The sequence below is a fragment of the Vanacampus margaritifer genome, chromosome 7 (assembly GCF_051991255.1).
Source record: "Vanacampus margaritifer isolate UIUO_Vmar chromosome 7, RoL_Vmar_1.0, whole genome shotgun sequence".
NCBI lineage: Eukaryota > Metazoa > Chordata > Actinopteri > Syngnathiformes > Syngnathidae > Vanacampus > Vanacampus margaritifer.
The window spans coordinates 6,918,577-6,936,136 of NC_135438.1; the positions used below are offsets into that span (position 1 = coordinate 6,918,577).

General features: G+C 39.7%; 1 protein-coding gene across 5 annotated transcripts; it reads left to right on the forward strand.

Moving 5' to 3' along the window:
* Nucleotides 1-921: 921 nt before the first annotated feature.
* On the forward strand, nucleotides 922-16,453 carry LOC144055824 (platelet-derived growth factor subunit A-like). 5 transcript variants are annotated; one of them, XM_077572146.1, is made up of 7 exons: nucleotides 922-1,028; nucleotides 3,508-3,860; nucleotides 4,073-4,169; nucleotides 7,443-7,547; nucleotides 7,642-7,835; nucleotides 9,397-9,523; nucleotides 10,510-10,946. In XM_077572146.1, the coding sequence occupies exons 2-7, from the start codon at nucleotides 3,798-3,800 to the stop codon at nucleotides 10,518-10,520; spliced, it is 597 nt and encodes a 198-aa protein (XP_077428272.1). In that variant the 5' UTR covers nucleotides 922-1,028; nucleotides 3,508-3,797; the 3' UTR covers nucleotides 10,521-10,946. The 5 variants fall into 5 exon arrangements, 4 of the variants coding, with proteins under 4 accessions (XP_077428272.1, XP_077428271.1, XP_077428273.1 ...); XM_077572145.1 differs by lacking the exon at nucleotides 922-1,028 and adding an exon at nucleotides 2,175-2,458 and having other exon boundaries at nucleotides 3,033-3,860; XM_077572147.1 differs by lacking the exon at nucleotides 922-1,028 and adding an exon at nucleotides 2,175-2,458.
* Nucleotides 16,454-17,560: the final 1,107 nt, after the last annotated feature.

Here is a 17,560-nt window from a genome sequence, read left to right on the forward strand (position 1 = left end):
ATAAATGGTAACAAAATATTTACTTTGCATTATCCCTCTAGTGTAAACATGGTATTCTGATTAACATTGCTTTGTGGAATAAGAATTAAGCATATTAAACCATCTGTCTGTACAGGTGGCTCCTGGTTCCTACAGTGGTGAAATCCACTTTTGACTTTTGAACATTTTACATTAGCTGCTTTGCAGAGAAATATAAATTAAATGTGTACAGTAAAGAATAGCTTTTCTTGCTTTTTTTTAAGCAAATGCAACCCTTCCAGTAAAGCTTTTGTATCCACTTTTATTGCCTCACTTTTAAAACACACCCTCACTTTTCGTGGCTGCTTGTATCTCCCCTCTTAAAAGTGACACCCACTTTTCTTGCTGCAGTTGTTTAAAAAAATAAAAAAATAGTGAAACTGCAAATGATGTCTTCCTTGGCTCAATCTAGCCATGTGGTGATGCACTTATGGCTGACAATGAGGCGCTCTAAAGTGGCCAAAGCCATGGTTCACAAAATGGCTCTTGAGCTGGACTTCAAAAAAGAAAACTCCCCTTGCTGGCGTTTCAGTCTTGCTCTGCGTGACATGCACACACTCATGGCAGACAACGTGGCACTCTAAAGCATCCACACAAGCAAACTTGTGACTTGAATCACAATGCGCCACTTTCTATGTACCTTGCATTGTTTTCCTGTTTTGTTTGGTCATTGTGACGTTTGCAAGCTGAGCCGTGATTGGTCCTTTTCAGTCGACATCAAGTGGCAAAATGGCCGCCCCCTCAGATGGATAAAAACGAATAGATTTGGCTGCTTAATTCAAATTCCACAAATGCAACATTAATTAGACTGCATACAACATATTGTAAAGACAATTTTGGGGTTGAGTTCTCCCTTCACAGTTGCAGTGTATGATGAGTGTTTCTCTGTGTGTGGTGGTCACACTTGGAGCCTTCCGACAGCAGGGAGGCGCGACGGTCCAGAGAAGCAACGAGTGAAGTGCATCGTACAGCGTGAGGACGCAGGAAATGACAGCGCACCGCCATTCAAGGTCTGAATTGGTTGTGACCCACTTCCCCTCCATTACACTCCTGCGTGTGTGTTTCTGTCGGGATGCTTCTTCACTTGTGACAGAGGATAAATGGGCTTTAATTGGTCTAGCGTTGCCTGGAATCTCTTTCACACGCAAACAACTTCACCTTGCTGGGAAGAAACTTTCTCATTCTTATTCTCTCACAACATCAAGTCAGATTAAGTGTGTGCGCGCGTGTGTGGTTGTGACAAATTGAAGGAGACAAAAGGGAGACTAAATGTGTGTATGTGCATGTTCCACTGCTCCATTTTCAGATTTTAGCGATGCGTTCTTTAGCCATTTGTGACTCTCCAACTTGATTGTATTACTTCACTAAATCATTTTCATCATTCCAGTGGATATGGACAGGTTGCGGACACTTTTTGCAGGACTGTATGTATGCTTCCCACTTTGTTTGTGAAGTGATTCCATTTTGTTTGATTTGCTTGTCTTAGTAGTGTGGATCAAAAATAACTGAATTTTGGTCCCAAAAAATTTGGGCTGTATTTATGTTGTACAAAACGACACATTTTGGGGGTTGTTTTGTGCCAAATAACTGTTTGTGTTATTTAAATAACCAATTTATTTCTTTATTTTGCCCTAAGAACTTTACACAAATGCACACTTCAAATTTTTTTAAAATAATTTCATCCACAACACAAGCGAAATGCAATAAACAATATTTGGAGGAAAGAAAAAAGATTCGCTTGAACAAAAAAAAAAAGAACTGTTTGAGCGCCAAGAAAAAAACAAAACAATATGCAAAGTCCGTCTTCTTCACATTCATACCTACTGTATAGATCTATTATACTGCCCCCTAGTGGCCAATGTGCGCATGCAAACGGAAGTCGCACGATAACGCATGAAATCACGATGCACAACATGTTTAATTGATTTAGTGCCTTTCAAGCAGTGGTGTAGTCCAGGGTATACGGCGTATACCCACTTCTTTTTCAGTCAGTTTTGGGTCTACCCACTTCTAAATCCTCAATTTTGCGTCTATCCACTGCTGAATCCTCCTGAATGCGCAGTTTTTGCGCACCATTCAGCCATGACCACTGATCTGTATATAAAACTGGATCGGCTCTGCCAGAGTCAAGCTCTGCTATCGGCTATCCAGTATTGTATAGATCAGTGGCCATGACCCACCCTCCACTGCCTCTAACTGTCCTATTGGTTAATTAAAGGCATGAGAACTGATGCGCCTATCAGAGAATGAGAAGGGCGGGTCATGCCGAGGACTTTATTGCTAATGCCAATGCCACTCTAGTTGATTGACAGGTCGCGCCGCCTCCTGCGAGATGATAGTAAATGTCAGTGAGACTGAAATAAATAAACGTCTTTCCAGAGAATGACGGCTTGCAGGCTATCCGAACATACTGTATATAAAATGAAAACATCATTCACAGGTAAGTTTTAAAGTTGTTTCCAAATAAATCATTGGTAACTTTTAAACTACTGGCAATATCACTATACAGAGGAGGTTTTTGTCGCCAATACATTATAGTTAAACTGGGCTAATGTTATGAAACATCCTAAAGTTAGCAAGGTAACATACTACTACTAATTCATTCATGATCATTTTATTATTGTGCGTAATTACAAATGATGGCTTTTCCTTCATGTCACCGTTTCTAAAAGAGGGTGTTTTTCTATAAGCGAAAAAAAAAAGTAAGTAAAATGTCAAGTATAGCCTACCCGTTACATTACACCATTTATTTCAAGGGATTTAAGGACGCTTAAGAATAACTCATTGGGTTCATTTAACTACCGAGCACCATGTTAGCAGAGAAGTAGCCAACAGCAGTGTGATGGAAGATTCCGGTCAAAGTCCTACAAAACAGTTGAGGCTTCTTGTGGGTTGACACCAGCCGATAAACTTCTCACGATGATGCAAAGAAAGAACTCGCAATTTGCATAACTGTACTACCCGAGAAAGCTTGATTTCCCACAGCTGATGTCAAGTTTGACTTCTTTGGACAGCAAACTCGTTCGCGACAGACTCAAGAGCGCCTCTGCTGGTTGATCGACTCTCCGTTCCACACAATCAACAATCGATGGAGCTCAGCCACCTGTGATCTGCAGTCTCTGGACACTCATTAACCAATTTCATTTTGAAATTAAAAACACGGGACATTAACCAACCTTAACTTTATTAACTTCATCATTTGTCAAGACTTTGTTCATCAATAGAGCCATCTATTTCTATACACACCATTAAAAAATAAGTTAATTTCCCACATTTTCCTGCCCTTTAAAATGAATCTTTATGCAGCCTGCTTGCAAGCGCGCTCACGTTTTTTTTTTTAGGCACGGGGGCGCGCATACTTGTCACAACTCGGGACCGAGACGTCTGGAGTTCAGTTAGCCCGCAGATAGCAGGCAAAACCACTGGGATTATGCGCAGTGCCATCTAACACACACACTTGGATATTTGATTTTTTTTTTTTTTTTTTAGGGGATTATAACGAGAAACTGGGAATCAGAGGAATTTCACGCTTGTGTCTTTGGATGCCATCACAGGGTACTTTTTTCTTTCTTTTTTTAAGAGCAAGAAACAAGGAAGTAACTCAATTCTTTTCATCGATATTGGTTCGAGCCTGGCTTGTTGTCTTTTGTGGAGGGGAGTGAATTGTTCTCCTGAGGCATGGTTCTGAGCTCCGCCCGAGAGCAGGGAGCGACACCCGGGCTCCATCAGTGTACTCTGATCGCCCCTTCGCGGAGCTTCCCCAGCGGACCTGAGAGGAGATGAGACCCGCGCTCTACCAACTCCTCGCCGGCTGCCTCTGCCTCTTACGAGCCGCTGCTGAGGTAAATACACCCGAAAGTGACACGTTATTCAGTCATTAACTTGAATTATTTAACCGAACTTGAACCATTTATAAAGAGAGAAGGAAAAATAGATTTTTTTTTTAAAGCACGAATTCAAATTGACATGATTTATGACGAAACTGTTTGGGAAAAACGCATAACTGCGTGACTATCAATAAAACGCCGACCTCCTCTCACTCTCCCCCGGGCAGGAGTCTCCAATTCCCCGGGACCTTATGGAGCGGCTGTCCCGCAACGACATCCAGAGCATCAACGACCTCCAGCGGCTGCTCGAGATTGACACCGTAGGTAAAAATGCCCCGTTTTCGTATTTGCTGGCCATTTTTAATAATGCTAAGAATTGCAGGGGTGGTCGAAATTATGTAATGAAACGGTACTTCATACAAAAATGTGAAATAAACAAACAAACTTAGCCTGTTACAAATGGCAAAATGAAATACTATAGTAAAAACTGTACACAAATAAAATGAAGTTCAAGTTAAATGGTGATAATGTAAAAAAGAAAAAGAAAAAAAGAAATAAAAAGGGGGTAGGAGGCAGACTAAATAGCATAAAATAAACTAATAATAATAAAAAATGACAGGTTATTTAAATTTGTTGCTCACATTCCAAAACTAAGAATAAAATAATTGTCTTAATTGAAGTATTAAGAACAATGTAAAAATGTAATAAAAAAATTAAAACAAATTAAAAATGGTAGTATAAATCATTTTAAAAATTAGAAATAACTGTAAAACAATACACAGATGACAAGTAAAGTACATAAGAAGTACTGTACTATAACAAAGTGTAAATTGTAAAAATATTCCAAATTGTAGTATTAATAATAAAATAGAACTTTCAAAATTTATAGTATAATTTAAATGAAATAGAAGTCATAAATAAAAGTAAAAATATAAAAATCATACTACAATTAACATAAAATTAAAATGATCAAATTAGCTAAATTTTTTCATATACATTTATATTTATAAATGTATATTTAATATACAGTTCCTTGCATGTATTTCTTCTGCTGCCTCTCCCTGTCTTATTTCTGGTCCCCTGATTACCCTTGCTAACAGTATCGTTACATTGAGTCACATGTGCCATTTTTTTCTTTCTACAAGCAACAGTGATCCAAATATTCTGCCTAGCAACAGGCTTTTGATTATAGAAACTTTAATCATCTCCATGCACTATAAATGTCTAAAAATGGGAGCTAGCGGTTACTTGAAACTATTAACTTTACGAGTGCGACATGAAGCTGGCAAGTTGAACATCTTAAGGCCGCCCCTCCCTCCCAATCAGTCAGTCAGTGGCATGAAATAACAAATTGGACGTATTAATGCGCTTGTTCTGGTCGAGTTTTTCTCAGAGAGAGGATGCTGTCCTCTCATCCCATTACCGCCATGTTGCTAAGAGACCGACTTGCCCCGACTTGCTCTTCACACTCTCCGTGAACCCTGAAGACGTCCGAGCTGCTTGCCAAAACCTAGACGGACAATTTGGAAAAGAAAGCAGCACTTCAGTAATTCCACATAGAAGTTGGAAGGCTTGCGAGGGTTTGGCCGGTGGGAGTCGAGTCTTAACACGTTTGCTTACGATGTCGTGGTGATCCTCACCCTTCTATCTCCACTACGACTGAGGCTACCGCTAATGTTCACATGTACCCAAGTGGTTTAAACAAATACTTGAGTTTTGTTCTCATATAGTCTAACACTATATGGACAAAAGGTCTTTGGACGTACTACATAATCAATACATTTGTAAGTCAGCGCTTGAATTTAACCACAGAGCATTTAGTGTCGGTGAGAAAATTACTCTGTATGTTGTTATTATTATTAGTTTAATCCTAATTGATGGCTTTTTAACCCCCAAAATGATTGAAAAACAAGGGAGAAACTTCTCTTAAGTGTTTTTTTTTTAATTTATAAAAAATAAGGGTTAGCTCCAGCACTTACTAAAAATTAATTTGAACAATTTCCATTGACGGCTATAGACGTAAAAAATTCATTTGAACTATTTACATTTGTTTCACATTTTTCCTCACTTTTTTAAACAAGAGTATGAAAACCTAAAAACAATTATTGTATATTTAGAACAGATATAAAATTTGTGATTAATCGTGAGTTATCTAGTGAAGACGTGATTTGATTACAATTTAAAAAAAAATTAATCGCCTGATGCCACTGATTAAAAAAAATAAAATAAAAAATTAGGGGCGTCAGACGATTAACATTTTTAATTGTAATTAATCGAATGACTTCAATAGTTACTCGCGATTAATCACAAATTTTATATCTGTTCTAAATGTACAATAAAAAAAAAATCTAGGTTTTCATACTCTTGTTACCAAAAGTGGAAAAAAATGTGAATCTCATCGAAATAGTTCAAATGAATTTTTGACGTCTATACCCGTCAATGGCAGTGAATGAGTTAATTGCACGCTAATGTGGTTGGGAATCACGGCTAAAGATAGCTTTCCCGTGATGTCCCGTACCGCCATGTTGGAGGTGGACGCATTGTTTTCTTCCAGTGCAATTGAATGTTTGTCTAGATCAGGGGTGGCCAAGTTGGGTCCCCGAAAGCCACTATCCTGCCTGTTTTCCATGTTTCTCTCCACTACCGCACCTGATTCATGATCAGGATCGTTTTCAGGCTTCCGCAAAGCGTGCTGATGAGCTGATCATTCAATTCAGCTGCGCTGAAGGAGGGAGACATGGAAAACAGGCAGGATAGGGGCTCTCGGGGACCGAACTCGCCCACCCCTGGACTAGAGAATCCTCCCGATTTCATCCGCTAACATGGCGGACAAACAAATACTGATCACGAAAACGATCCATTCTACACAAAAGAAGCTTTTGCCGCACATAAATGGTAACGGATTCATTTTTCACGTGCGCTGCCACCATTAATCCTTGCATCATTGACATGCAAATGAGGAGTGTGATGGCTCCCCCCCCCCTCCCCGCTTTGGGGGTCAAGTGGCTCACTTCATTATGCTGTTGTCACGTCGGCCATTATTTGGTCCGGGCTGGAAGGCCACTACGTTGCCATGTATAATTCATGCCGGGGGGGGCGGGGGGGGGGGGTATTTTTTAGGAGGCGGTCTTACACGCAGCAGACACTGTTTTTTATTGTAGCTTTTATTTATTTGTATTTTTTTTTACAGTGAATGTTTCCGACCCACTCACAAATCTGCACTATAGAGAGACCATATAGAAAGAAAATACATTTTCAAAAAACAACAACATGTAATGTGTTTTCAAGCCAGCAAGCAAACGGCGGACATGTTTGACCCCCATAAGTGAGTTATCCTAATCACATCAAGATGGAGCCTCTGATCGATGCCCGTCGACATCTCCGTGCTTATGTAGCTCCGGCATCAGCACACCGTGAGACTCAACACAATGCGATTAATATTTTCATATTATGTACATTTCATGCTACAATGTAATCTAGCTAGCCAGAATTATGCATTTAGCCTTGTGTGTGTGTGTGTGTGTTGACACAAGGTTATGGGAATCTTCTAAAGTAGAACGTGTGACATTCAACTGTGTTGTTTTGTCTTGTGTCCAGAAAACGAGGTGCTCGAGACCAAACACGACTACGACAAGGTCTTCTCTCACGCCTTCCCGGAACTCAAGCAAGCGCACACGCATGCGCGTTACAAGCGGAGCACTCGTGAGTGCACGCTTACACACACACACACACAAGTAGAATACTGGTGAGACGCACGCGCGCTGGTCTAAAAGTGTCTCTTTATCGCGGCCCGCAGTGGTGGAGGAGGCCTTGCCTGCGGGCTGCAAGGTGCGCACCACCATCTACGAAATCCCTCGCAGTCAGGTGGACCCCACCGCCGCCAACTTCATCATCTGGCCGCCGTGCGTGGAGGTGAAGCGCTGCACGGGCTGCTGCAACACCAGCAACATGAGGTGCCAGCCGGCCCGCAAGCACCACCGCATTGTCAGGGTAAATGCTTAACCACTGTGCGTCGGTGTTTCTCCATTTTGATTATTATATCTATTATAAAAATGTTATAGTACAGAACAGTAGAGATAATCCCACAAAGGCAAAATAGCCAATGTCTATTTAGGGGAGGGTTCCTAAAGAATGGATCATTTTAAGTAGTTGATACAGCAATTGCGATAAAACAGCCACTCTGAATTTGGAAAAATATATACTGGAAAATATGAATAAAAAAAACATTTTACTCATTCACTGCCATTGACGGCTATAGACGTCAAAAATTCATTTGAACTATTTCTATTAGTTTCACTTTTTTTTGAGTGTGACAACCTAGAATTTTTTTATTGTACATTTAGAACGCGTATAAAATTTGTGATTAATCGTGAGTTAACTATTAAATTAAATTCATTAATTTTTTTATGAAAACCTAGAAAAACATTTTTATTGTACATTTATAACAGATATAAAATGAGTGATTAATCGTGAGTCAACTATTGAAGTCATGCGATTAATTACAATTACAAATTTTAATCGCCTGACGCCCCTAATTTAATTTTTTTTTTTTTTAAATGAGGGGCGTCAGGTGATTAAAATTTGCCATTGTAATTAATCACATGACTTCACTAATAAACTAACACATTAATTAATTAATTAATTAATTAATCACAAATGTTATATTTGTTCTGAATGAACAAAAAAAATAATAATCTAGGTTTACATAATTTTAGTAAAAGTGGAAAAAAATGTTAAACTAATAGAAATAGTTCAAATGAATTTTTGACGTCTATAGCCGTCAACGGCAGTGAATGAGTTAATGTGTAAAATATCTATAATTATTATTAGTAGTATTTCCAATCAACTAATTTGCTTTAACCGTTACATTTATATTTTAAAATGTAAGTACTGACAAGCAATTTCACTTTGAGCCACTCAGTATTACAGTATAAAGCAGCGAGTGTCTGACTGCGACCTTATACATACTTCCAGATAATAAATAATTAATGAATAATTATTTAACTTTTTAATTAATTAATAAATAAATACATAAACTACTCTGATGTCTTGCATTCAAGATGAAGTTATGGTTTGAAATACAGTGGACCCCTGCATATTTCTATACTGTAGTTTTCAAATGTTTTTTTTGCTTCTTTTTTTGTCCCCCCCCCCCCTATCACCCCCACCCCCACATTTCTATATGTAAGTTAACACTATGAACAGTTTTATTTCTTTAAAAGTTAATCACGTGTTTGCCATTATTGTATTTATGGTTATTTACAAATAGTTTAGCATTTTTCATGATTTTGGGGTGGCCTGCAGTCCTCCATCCCACCTGAATTAGATCCGCCCCTGCACTGTGCAAGCAGCTGAATGACATTTCATTCAGATTAAAAAAACAAGAGGGCTCTTTCGTAAGATGACCATTTTTAAATCTGTATTTACTTGATTATTATTCACGTGATTAGTGTGGACCCTGACACAGAGCAGAAAGTGCCGTGAAGCCGAATTAATTCCGTTCCTATTTTAGTTGTAAATCATTTCTTTGCCTATCATCACCCCTACCAAGGTGGCCAAGGTGGAGTATGTGCGGCGGCGGCCCAAACTGAGGGAAGTGCAGGTGCGACTGGAGGACCACCTGGAGTGCGCGTGCGCCAACAAACGGCAACTCAGTCCAAACTCGAACACAGATAACAGTGAGTGTGTAGACCAACTTGGTATTTATGATTCTTTTCCTTTCTCTGTGTGCATTTCCTGATCGCAACGACACCTCACACTTACACTAACGTGCGCAATAATATGCCTCCCAAGAGACCACTTCCTGCTCCCGGAGGATTTGAACAGAGTTGTTCTAGTCACTGGGTCAAGCAGGAAAGAGGCCGCCAGCTTGACCTTTCAGCCTGCTGACAATAAATGGAAAGGGCGCTAATGTGCTTGGCTAGCTCAGATTTAGAAAACTTTTACTATCAAACTGTCATGTTTAGTTTCAGTTTTGTTTACTCCCTGTCATGTTTTCCTTGTGTGTTCCCCTTGTCTTGTCATTTCCTGTTTTATTGTGAAAAGTCTACTCCTCTCGTTTCTGGTCACTTGCCCTTCCTCGTGTGGTGTCTGTGTCAACCCTGATTGTGTCCACCTGTGGTGTCATCCAATCAGTGCCCTCAGCCAGGTGTGTCTTGTCATGTCATTAGTGTTGGTGTATTTAGTCGGTTGTCTCCCCCCTGTCTGTGTCGGTTCATTTTTGCTGTTACCACGTTCGTAAGTCTTTCGCCACGTCACGCTGACCTCTTTTCCTTTTCCTTTTCCTTTTCCTTTTCCTTTTCCTTTTCCTTTTCCTTTTCCTTTTCCTTTTCCTTTTCCTTTTCCTTTTCCTTTTCCTTTTCCGGATCCATGTCATGTTGTTAGTCTCGCCTTAGTTGTTTTTTCATGTTTTGCTAGTTCCATTTGTTTTGTACTTTGAAATTAGCCTTTTTTTGATTTGATATTAAAACCTCTTTTGGACTGCACCTCTGCCTTCCCGCATCTGGGTCCTAAAGCCCCACCTTGCTGACACAAACGCAAATAAATAGGTGGATGGATGGAATCTGAAGGAAAACAAACCCATCAATATGATGTTGTTTTGGATCATTGTTGACGCCGTAAAACTGTCATCGGTTTCACCTCCACTCGTCTTTCCTCCCATCAGGCATCAGGTGAACACAGCGGACGTATGATGGCATTAGAGCATCGGATGGGACAACCCGCAAAGAACAAGACAAAGATATACTGTACACTTTTGAGCCTTCAAATGATCCAAAGAGAAACGTAATGCCCACATGACCCCTCAAAGACAAGACAAGGCGAGCGGGCTCACTGCACGCCGTCGTTCCTCGACGGAGAAACCGGATCAAAAGCGAGGTGGGATTTATTGTATAACCTTCTCATCATCTTGGATTATAAACTGCGATGAATCCTCTCCTGAGGCTGGGATTAAGACTTTCATTTTTTTATTATGACATTTATCTTGCACATTATGTACGCTATTGTTGATATAACCTCTTGTGCTTTGTTAACTGTCTCGAAAAAGTCAGGGGAAACATCCTCCTGGTATGTAACCATTATTAATAAACTATTTATACGGGAGCTTTTTTTGTCCCTAAAGGAAATAGAACTGGCTACAGTGTGTGTATATGTGTGTGTTTGTGCGAGGGAGATTATGTGCAGGATAATAATGCTGAAAAGCTCAAATCTCAACCCATTTGTAAGCGAGAACTGCACGCAACTACAAGACCACAGAAGAAGACAGCGAAAGAGGAAGGTTGGTGTTTTCAGAGGTAAATCCAATTTGATCATCTCCATTTTAGTTTTGTAGAAGCCGAACCAAGCACATTTGTCAACAATAAAAAAAAAAAAATCAAACATCCGAGGAAGAACATTTTGGGAAAAAACAAAAAACAAAAGTAGGGTTGTTTAGCAAGTCACATTAGCTTAGATGTCGCTGTGCAGGGTAAAATTGCCAATTCACCTCAAGAACATCAAAGATTTCTGGAGTGAATGCTGCTTACTGTTAAAAAGTTTGGTCATGTTCTGGAGCTGCCTTTCTGCATCTGACGCTTGCCGTTTTGAATCTGTCACGGGTACAATAAAATCTCAAGACTATCAAGGGGGGGGGGGGGGGGGGGTGCCCAATGTCAGAAAGTGTTGTTATGTTCTAGGCAAGGATATTTGAGTTAACGGGAAAAAAGAAAACTAAAACAAAAATTCCAAAAACATTTACTTTAACGTTAACAAAACTAAAACTAGAGCCTTTGGGGTGTGTCTCACAGAAATGACGTCATCTAGCAGCAGCCAATAGAAAAGCACCTTTACCTGAAATTTTTTAAAATAACTAAAATTACAGAACCGCTCTAAAAACTAATTAAAACTAACCAAATTTAAAAAACTAAACTCAAAACAAAGTAAAAACTAGCTCAAACCCTGGTTCTAGTGTGGCTTTACTGCAGAGAGTTTTTGTATCAACAACGTTTTTCTCTGAAAGTGTAATTTCTTCCAAAATCTTTGAAACATAAATTGTGGTATGGTCAACTAAAGCATCCTCGCATCTCACAAAGGAGAAGATATCATGTCACGTGCATGTTGGGAAGCCAGATGGGGATAAGAGTGCATAAGGTGAGAGGGAGGAAATGAAAACAGACAGGCCGCAGAACAATGCGTGTGTGTTTAAGTGTGTGTCAGAGCCAGAGAAACTGACATCTCGGTAAAGCTCAGCTAAGCAGATTAGCAACATGCTGGCTAAAATGCGCCATGCGACCCGCAACAAGCTGACGGGGGTTGACCACTGATCAGGCAATCTCGACCTCATCTTTGCATTGCCACATTTAACGTAAATCGAATTTGATTGACCACCTGGAACCTGTAGGCTAAAGTTTCTTAGCTAGAAAAATGTTAGCTAACTCCTGCCTAGCAACATAAACAGTGACCTATGATTATCATTATAGACAGCAGAAATGAGGCCTGGTAATGATAATAATGCGTTGATATTGTGTGGTAGAAATTGAGAAATTCTTGTTTCTCAAAACTTTATTGACTGGAAGATGGCGCACACTTACGCTAGGCTAGCTTCAGTGAGAAGAGGTAGGAGGGATTGGATGAATCAAACAATTTTGGAAGCAAAAGTGGGGTTACTGTTATCTGTACATTGCGTAACACTTCTCTAGTTTGCTAAAAAGACATACAATAAATGTTAAGATAGCTTCAATCTTGGTTGTCCTTGGATTTACATTCAATGGCTGTATATATTCAAATGTCACAATCTGCTAGACGATTTACAACCCATGTAAGGTATCTGTGAATTTCCAGAGACTTGAAATTAGGGGTGTGTATAGTACACAAAAAATCACGGTGAGGTTTGTCCCTTTGTTTTACAGTCACGGTTCGGTTCACATTTTTGCACATGGGGCGGCAGAAGCCACCCCTGCTGTCGACCCAAGTCACCCCCACCATCCCGTCTCCATCCCCTGCGGCTCTTCCTCTTTTGTTTTAGCCCGAAAAAAAGCTTCCCTCTTCTTTGCGGAGGCACAAAAGAGGGAAAAGCCAGCGTATGAAAACAGAGACGGGGAGTCCTCTTCAGCTTGAAGGGGGAGCTAAATACTTTTTAATGGACTCTCGAGTGGAAGGCTTGTTAAAGGTGTGACGTGCTGATTGAGTGGCGCTCTGGACATTAACCTTAACCCCCACCACTCCCCCACCCCGCTACCTCGTACAACAATCAAGGCAACCTATTTCGAAGGCTTGCCGTGAGATTAAAAAGCCATGCAGCTGTGAGCAAAGTCCGCCGTCGGTGGTTTTGATGTCGTGGTGGCATGTTCCGTCCTCTTTAATCCCTCGTGGTCGTGCTCACATTTAGCACAAAGCCATTAAGAGGCATTGTGATGCCAAAGAGCAGCAAGTGGGAGGCCATGATCTACTTTTTTTTTTTTTTTTTTTGTAATGGATGGACCTTTAAAAATCCATTTGGACATTATTTCTATACCTTAGAATGATGTTGATAATTTTATTTCAGTACCAAGGGTGATTTATTGTCTGTAGGGGGAAAAAAAAGACAACACAGAGAAGAGTTGTTGCCTGCCAAATATCAAGTGTATAAAATTAGACTTCAAAATTGTGAAAAACCAACTGTTGTCTTCATAAGTGTAAAATATATTCGCTTAAAGCATCCAGTGGCTGGAATATATCCCACCAAGTCGTCGCAAAGCTTTTTAATGCCACAACGAGAGGCGCTAGCCACCAGCTAGCTTGCGGGCTAAAGGGGGTTTCCAGCGGGCTTGGCCAGTATGTCACCACCTTGTTTGGTGTTGTCACTGTATGGGTCCACATAATAGAGACACTTTAGTGAAAGTTAGCCGTTTATTTAGCCTGTGGCTCACACTATATGACAGATATTTGAGCATGTTTCCTGCTAGTAATACACCCACAATGCTAGCTAGCTAGCTAGCTGCTAGATGAAGTAGTAGAAAGGGGCCAAGTAATCACACCTAACTCACAATTGCGCAGGATAGTTAGCTTTGTTATATAACGAGTACTATAAAGAGTACCATAGTCTACTATCACATGTTTTCAGCAAGTAATTTCAAACGTATAATGTATTAAGATATAAATATTTGATTTCACTTTATGAAGTCTTCGAAGGGTTTCAAGGTCAGGGGTAGTTTGACATTAATTCCTTGGTCTAATATTGATGCCAAAACGGTTTCAGTGTTTGTGTGAAAACTTGAAAAAAATTCATACTTGGCTCGTGAAACGCGTGCACAGGCGTAACAAGAGGATTATCTGCGGTTTGCACGCGGCAAAGAGGTCGCTTTATGAACCCGGGTGAGGCTCAAGAGATTATCATCCGGGGAATTAACAGGACAGCGGAAGATGAAAAGTTGACAGGAAGTTTTTTAATTTTTTTTAAGGCCAGAGGTACAGACCATGGTGTTGAGCATTATTTTCACATTTATTATATTTTAGTAAATGTATTTAAAAAAATTAAAAACAATTGTTAGACTTACTCAGTTATTTATTATAACAAATATTAATTTATATATTTAAACATGATCAGATACAATTAATTCATAATGAATATTTGGTTCATTCATACATTTGTGAATGTTTTTTCAATATATTAAAAGTAAACTTAATGATAATAGCGCATAAATGGGAACAAATATATTAAAAAATTTAATCCAAAAAATATAGTTTTTTTTTGTGATTTTAGGGGCAACATAAATTAGTTATGGCCTTTGCTTATTAGATTTAATGTTGATTTGACTTATTGCCATTTAATTTATTTTTTTTCTGTGCGCATGGGTCACTTCAAAGGCGGTGTAACTCATCGTCATCATACTATAATAATAATAATAATAATAAGTAGTAGTAGTAGTAGTAGTTGAAAATGTCTAATAAGCAAATTTAAAAAATTTGTGTCCTTTGAAAAGTGCTATAGAAATTAGTCCATCCATCCATCCATCCATTTTCTTAACCGCTTATTCCTCGCTAGGGTCGTGGGTAGAAATTAGTCTTTATTAATTATTATTATTATTGTAATAAATAGTGGTAGTAGTACTATATACATTTGAAAAAAACAATGTATATATAAAAATAATCCTCCCTCTAATTAAAACAAAGTGCAAAAGACCTTTTCAAGTTTTACTGGGCTCCCCAAGTATTTCAAGAGTTTAAATAATTTAAAAATAAATTCCAAATCTTTAATGAAGGAATAAATCAGTCTGTCCTTGACACGCATTTGACACGAGATATAAGGCGATAAAGGAGACAAGAAGACATTAAACGGCAGACAGAAGAAGAGCCAGGGGGCCTCGCAGAGTCACCGGATGATAGTAAATCTGTTTCTGACTTTTTATTGAAGACATTTAAAGAGCAGACTGTATGAAAGGTTTCCACAAGGAAGAAGCCCTGCTGATGATGATGATTTACACTCGGCTAAGAGGCTGAGATAATCATTAAACCCCTCACATCAATAATGTTTACAAAGCAAGGCGAGGAAGCAGTGGGAGTCTGCGACGTTAATGGTCCGTCCACAGGATGGGAGGAAAGGTTGCATCCTGCTTGCAATGAGCTTTTATTCACTTTGCTAATTAACTAATGATAAGGCGTGTTCCTACGTTTGGTTGGATTTCATACAAAATCCCACACGTTATTTTAAACACTCCCTAATAGTTTGACTACTTTTCTTGTGGTCCTGTTAGTAATATTAATAATAGTGATTAGATTTATGCTTCACAACTAACTAAAATAAAGATAATTTCATGTTGGGCCTGTTGTAGCGCCATGTTAGCAACGGAGTAGCTAACCTTTGCCACCCGCTATTAGCTGGCTATCTTGACAGGAACAGCAGCGTGACGGAAGACTCCAATAAAAGCAAGCAAAGGCTGTTGTGCGGTTGACGCCAGAAAAAGCAGGTGATAAACTTCTCAAGATCATGCAAATGTTCAACTCGACGTAAAATGCAGTAAGTGTCTGAGAGATGAATCGCCACGTTTTCTCCGCACACCGCATCGGGACTGCTTCCCCGACCTCTGGCTTACAACCTCTTGACCTGGGCTTTGTCCTGCCGTCAGGTGCCAGCTTGCTTTCCACGGGCATCGAGATTCCCCAAGGGGGTGGGGTGGGGTGGGGGGGCACTATTGTCCGTACGGGACAAAGAAAGGAAGATCACAAATGGCACTTGCTGAGTCTCGTTACTGAGGCTGAATTTACACTACCAATTCCAAATTAGAGCCTGCAGTATATCAGCTTTCAAGTTTCCAGAACACTGAAAATGTCCGGCATGGATGCATGTATAAAAGTCAGAAAAATAACTCCAATGGCGTTTTGAAGGGAATTTGTTGACATATCAAACTCATCTTTCTCATTCTCATCCTCAGTGACAACCGAGTGACGGAAAACTGTGGCAAAAGAGCGAGTCAAGTATGTGACGGAACCTTTCGCTTGTTGACTAAACAGCTTGGAGAAAGAAAGTAACATCCTGCCAAGTTGTGTGGCACGCACATCTTTCAGCCCTCATTCACGTTTCAGTAATGTTCCTTCACACTGGAGCTTAAAAGATCTTGTCACAAAAGATAAAAACACAGATCCTTTTTGATGGGGAAGCAGGTGAAGAAAGCCAGAAGGAAAGATGGTGGAACATCCATCTGTTCTTTTGTCCTCTGATGAAACAAATCAGACCTGAGAGAGGTCTTTTTCTATCATGAATGGGGTTTGGTCATTGACCCACAGCTCTGGTCATTGACCTGTACCTGGAGGCGGCACTCAGGTGGGCAAAAAGGTCCGGAGAGTGGACAAACTGTTTAGGGACATAAATGTCATTTCAGTCACAATGAGTTTCCTTTAACACTTTTTGAGGCACAGTTCCTGACCTTTTTTTTTTTTTTTGCCATGGACCAGTTTCACATGAAGCAATTGATTGACGGACCAGCATCGAAAACCAATGACGAGGTGGGGAGTTGGGTATTAATCGCTAATGCTAAATGCTATCTTGGTTGACCATTCAAAATGGCACTATCTCGGTCAAAACAAGACATCTGGACACGCTCCCAAGAAGTGTGTTTTTGAAAAATGACATTTTATAAACAACAAAAGAGAAAGGAAGACGAGGTTTAAATTATTTTTGCTCGCAAGGAGAACGGAAAGAGATGTTCCCAGTAGTCTCTTATCGCGCTCTGGACACACTTTGCCGTTCCCTCTATTTTGATTGGATATTCACTAGTTAACATAGCGATTGCTGTTCTAAAGGGGAGGGGGACTACACATCAGCAACTTCAAAGCAGTCATGGATACAAATTGTGGAGATAATGTAGAAATGTTTTTCTTCAGCACTGAATGTTTCAAAGTCAAAGCTTCAAAAGTTCAATAGCAAAATATTCCAGTCGTCATCTCGCGAAAAGGCCACAGTTCTTGTTTTTGAAGATGAAGGCGCATGAGTCACACTCCCTTTTAGTTTCTTCACAGAATAAATGCTTAAAATAGGAAATATGGGGTAAATTTATGTACATTAATCCTAACAAAAAAAATATCTAGTGTAATTGTGACGTTACTGTGTTAGTAATAGCATAGCTAAGTGATAGACGACGGTGCATTATGACATGCATCCGAAATCTGGTTATGTCCTAAACTCCACTGTATTTCCTTCCTTTCATTCAACTTTTTTTTCTGGATTTTCGGTATTGAAGCAGATACTGGGGACTCAGGCACAC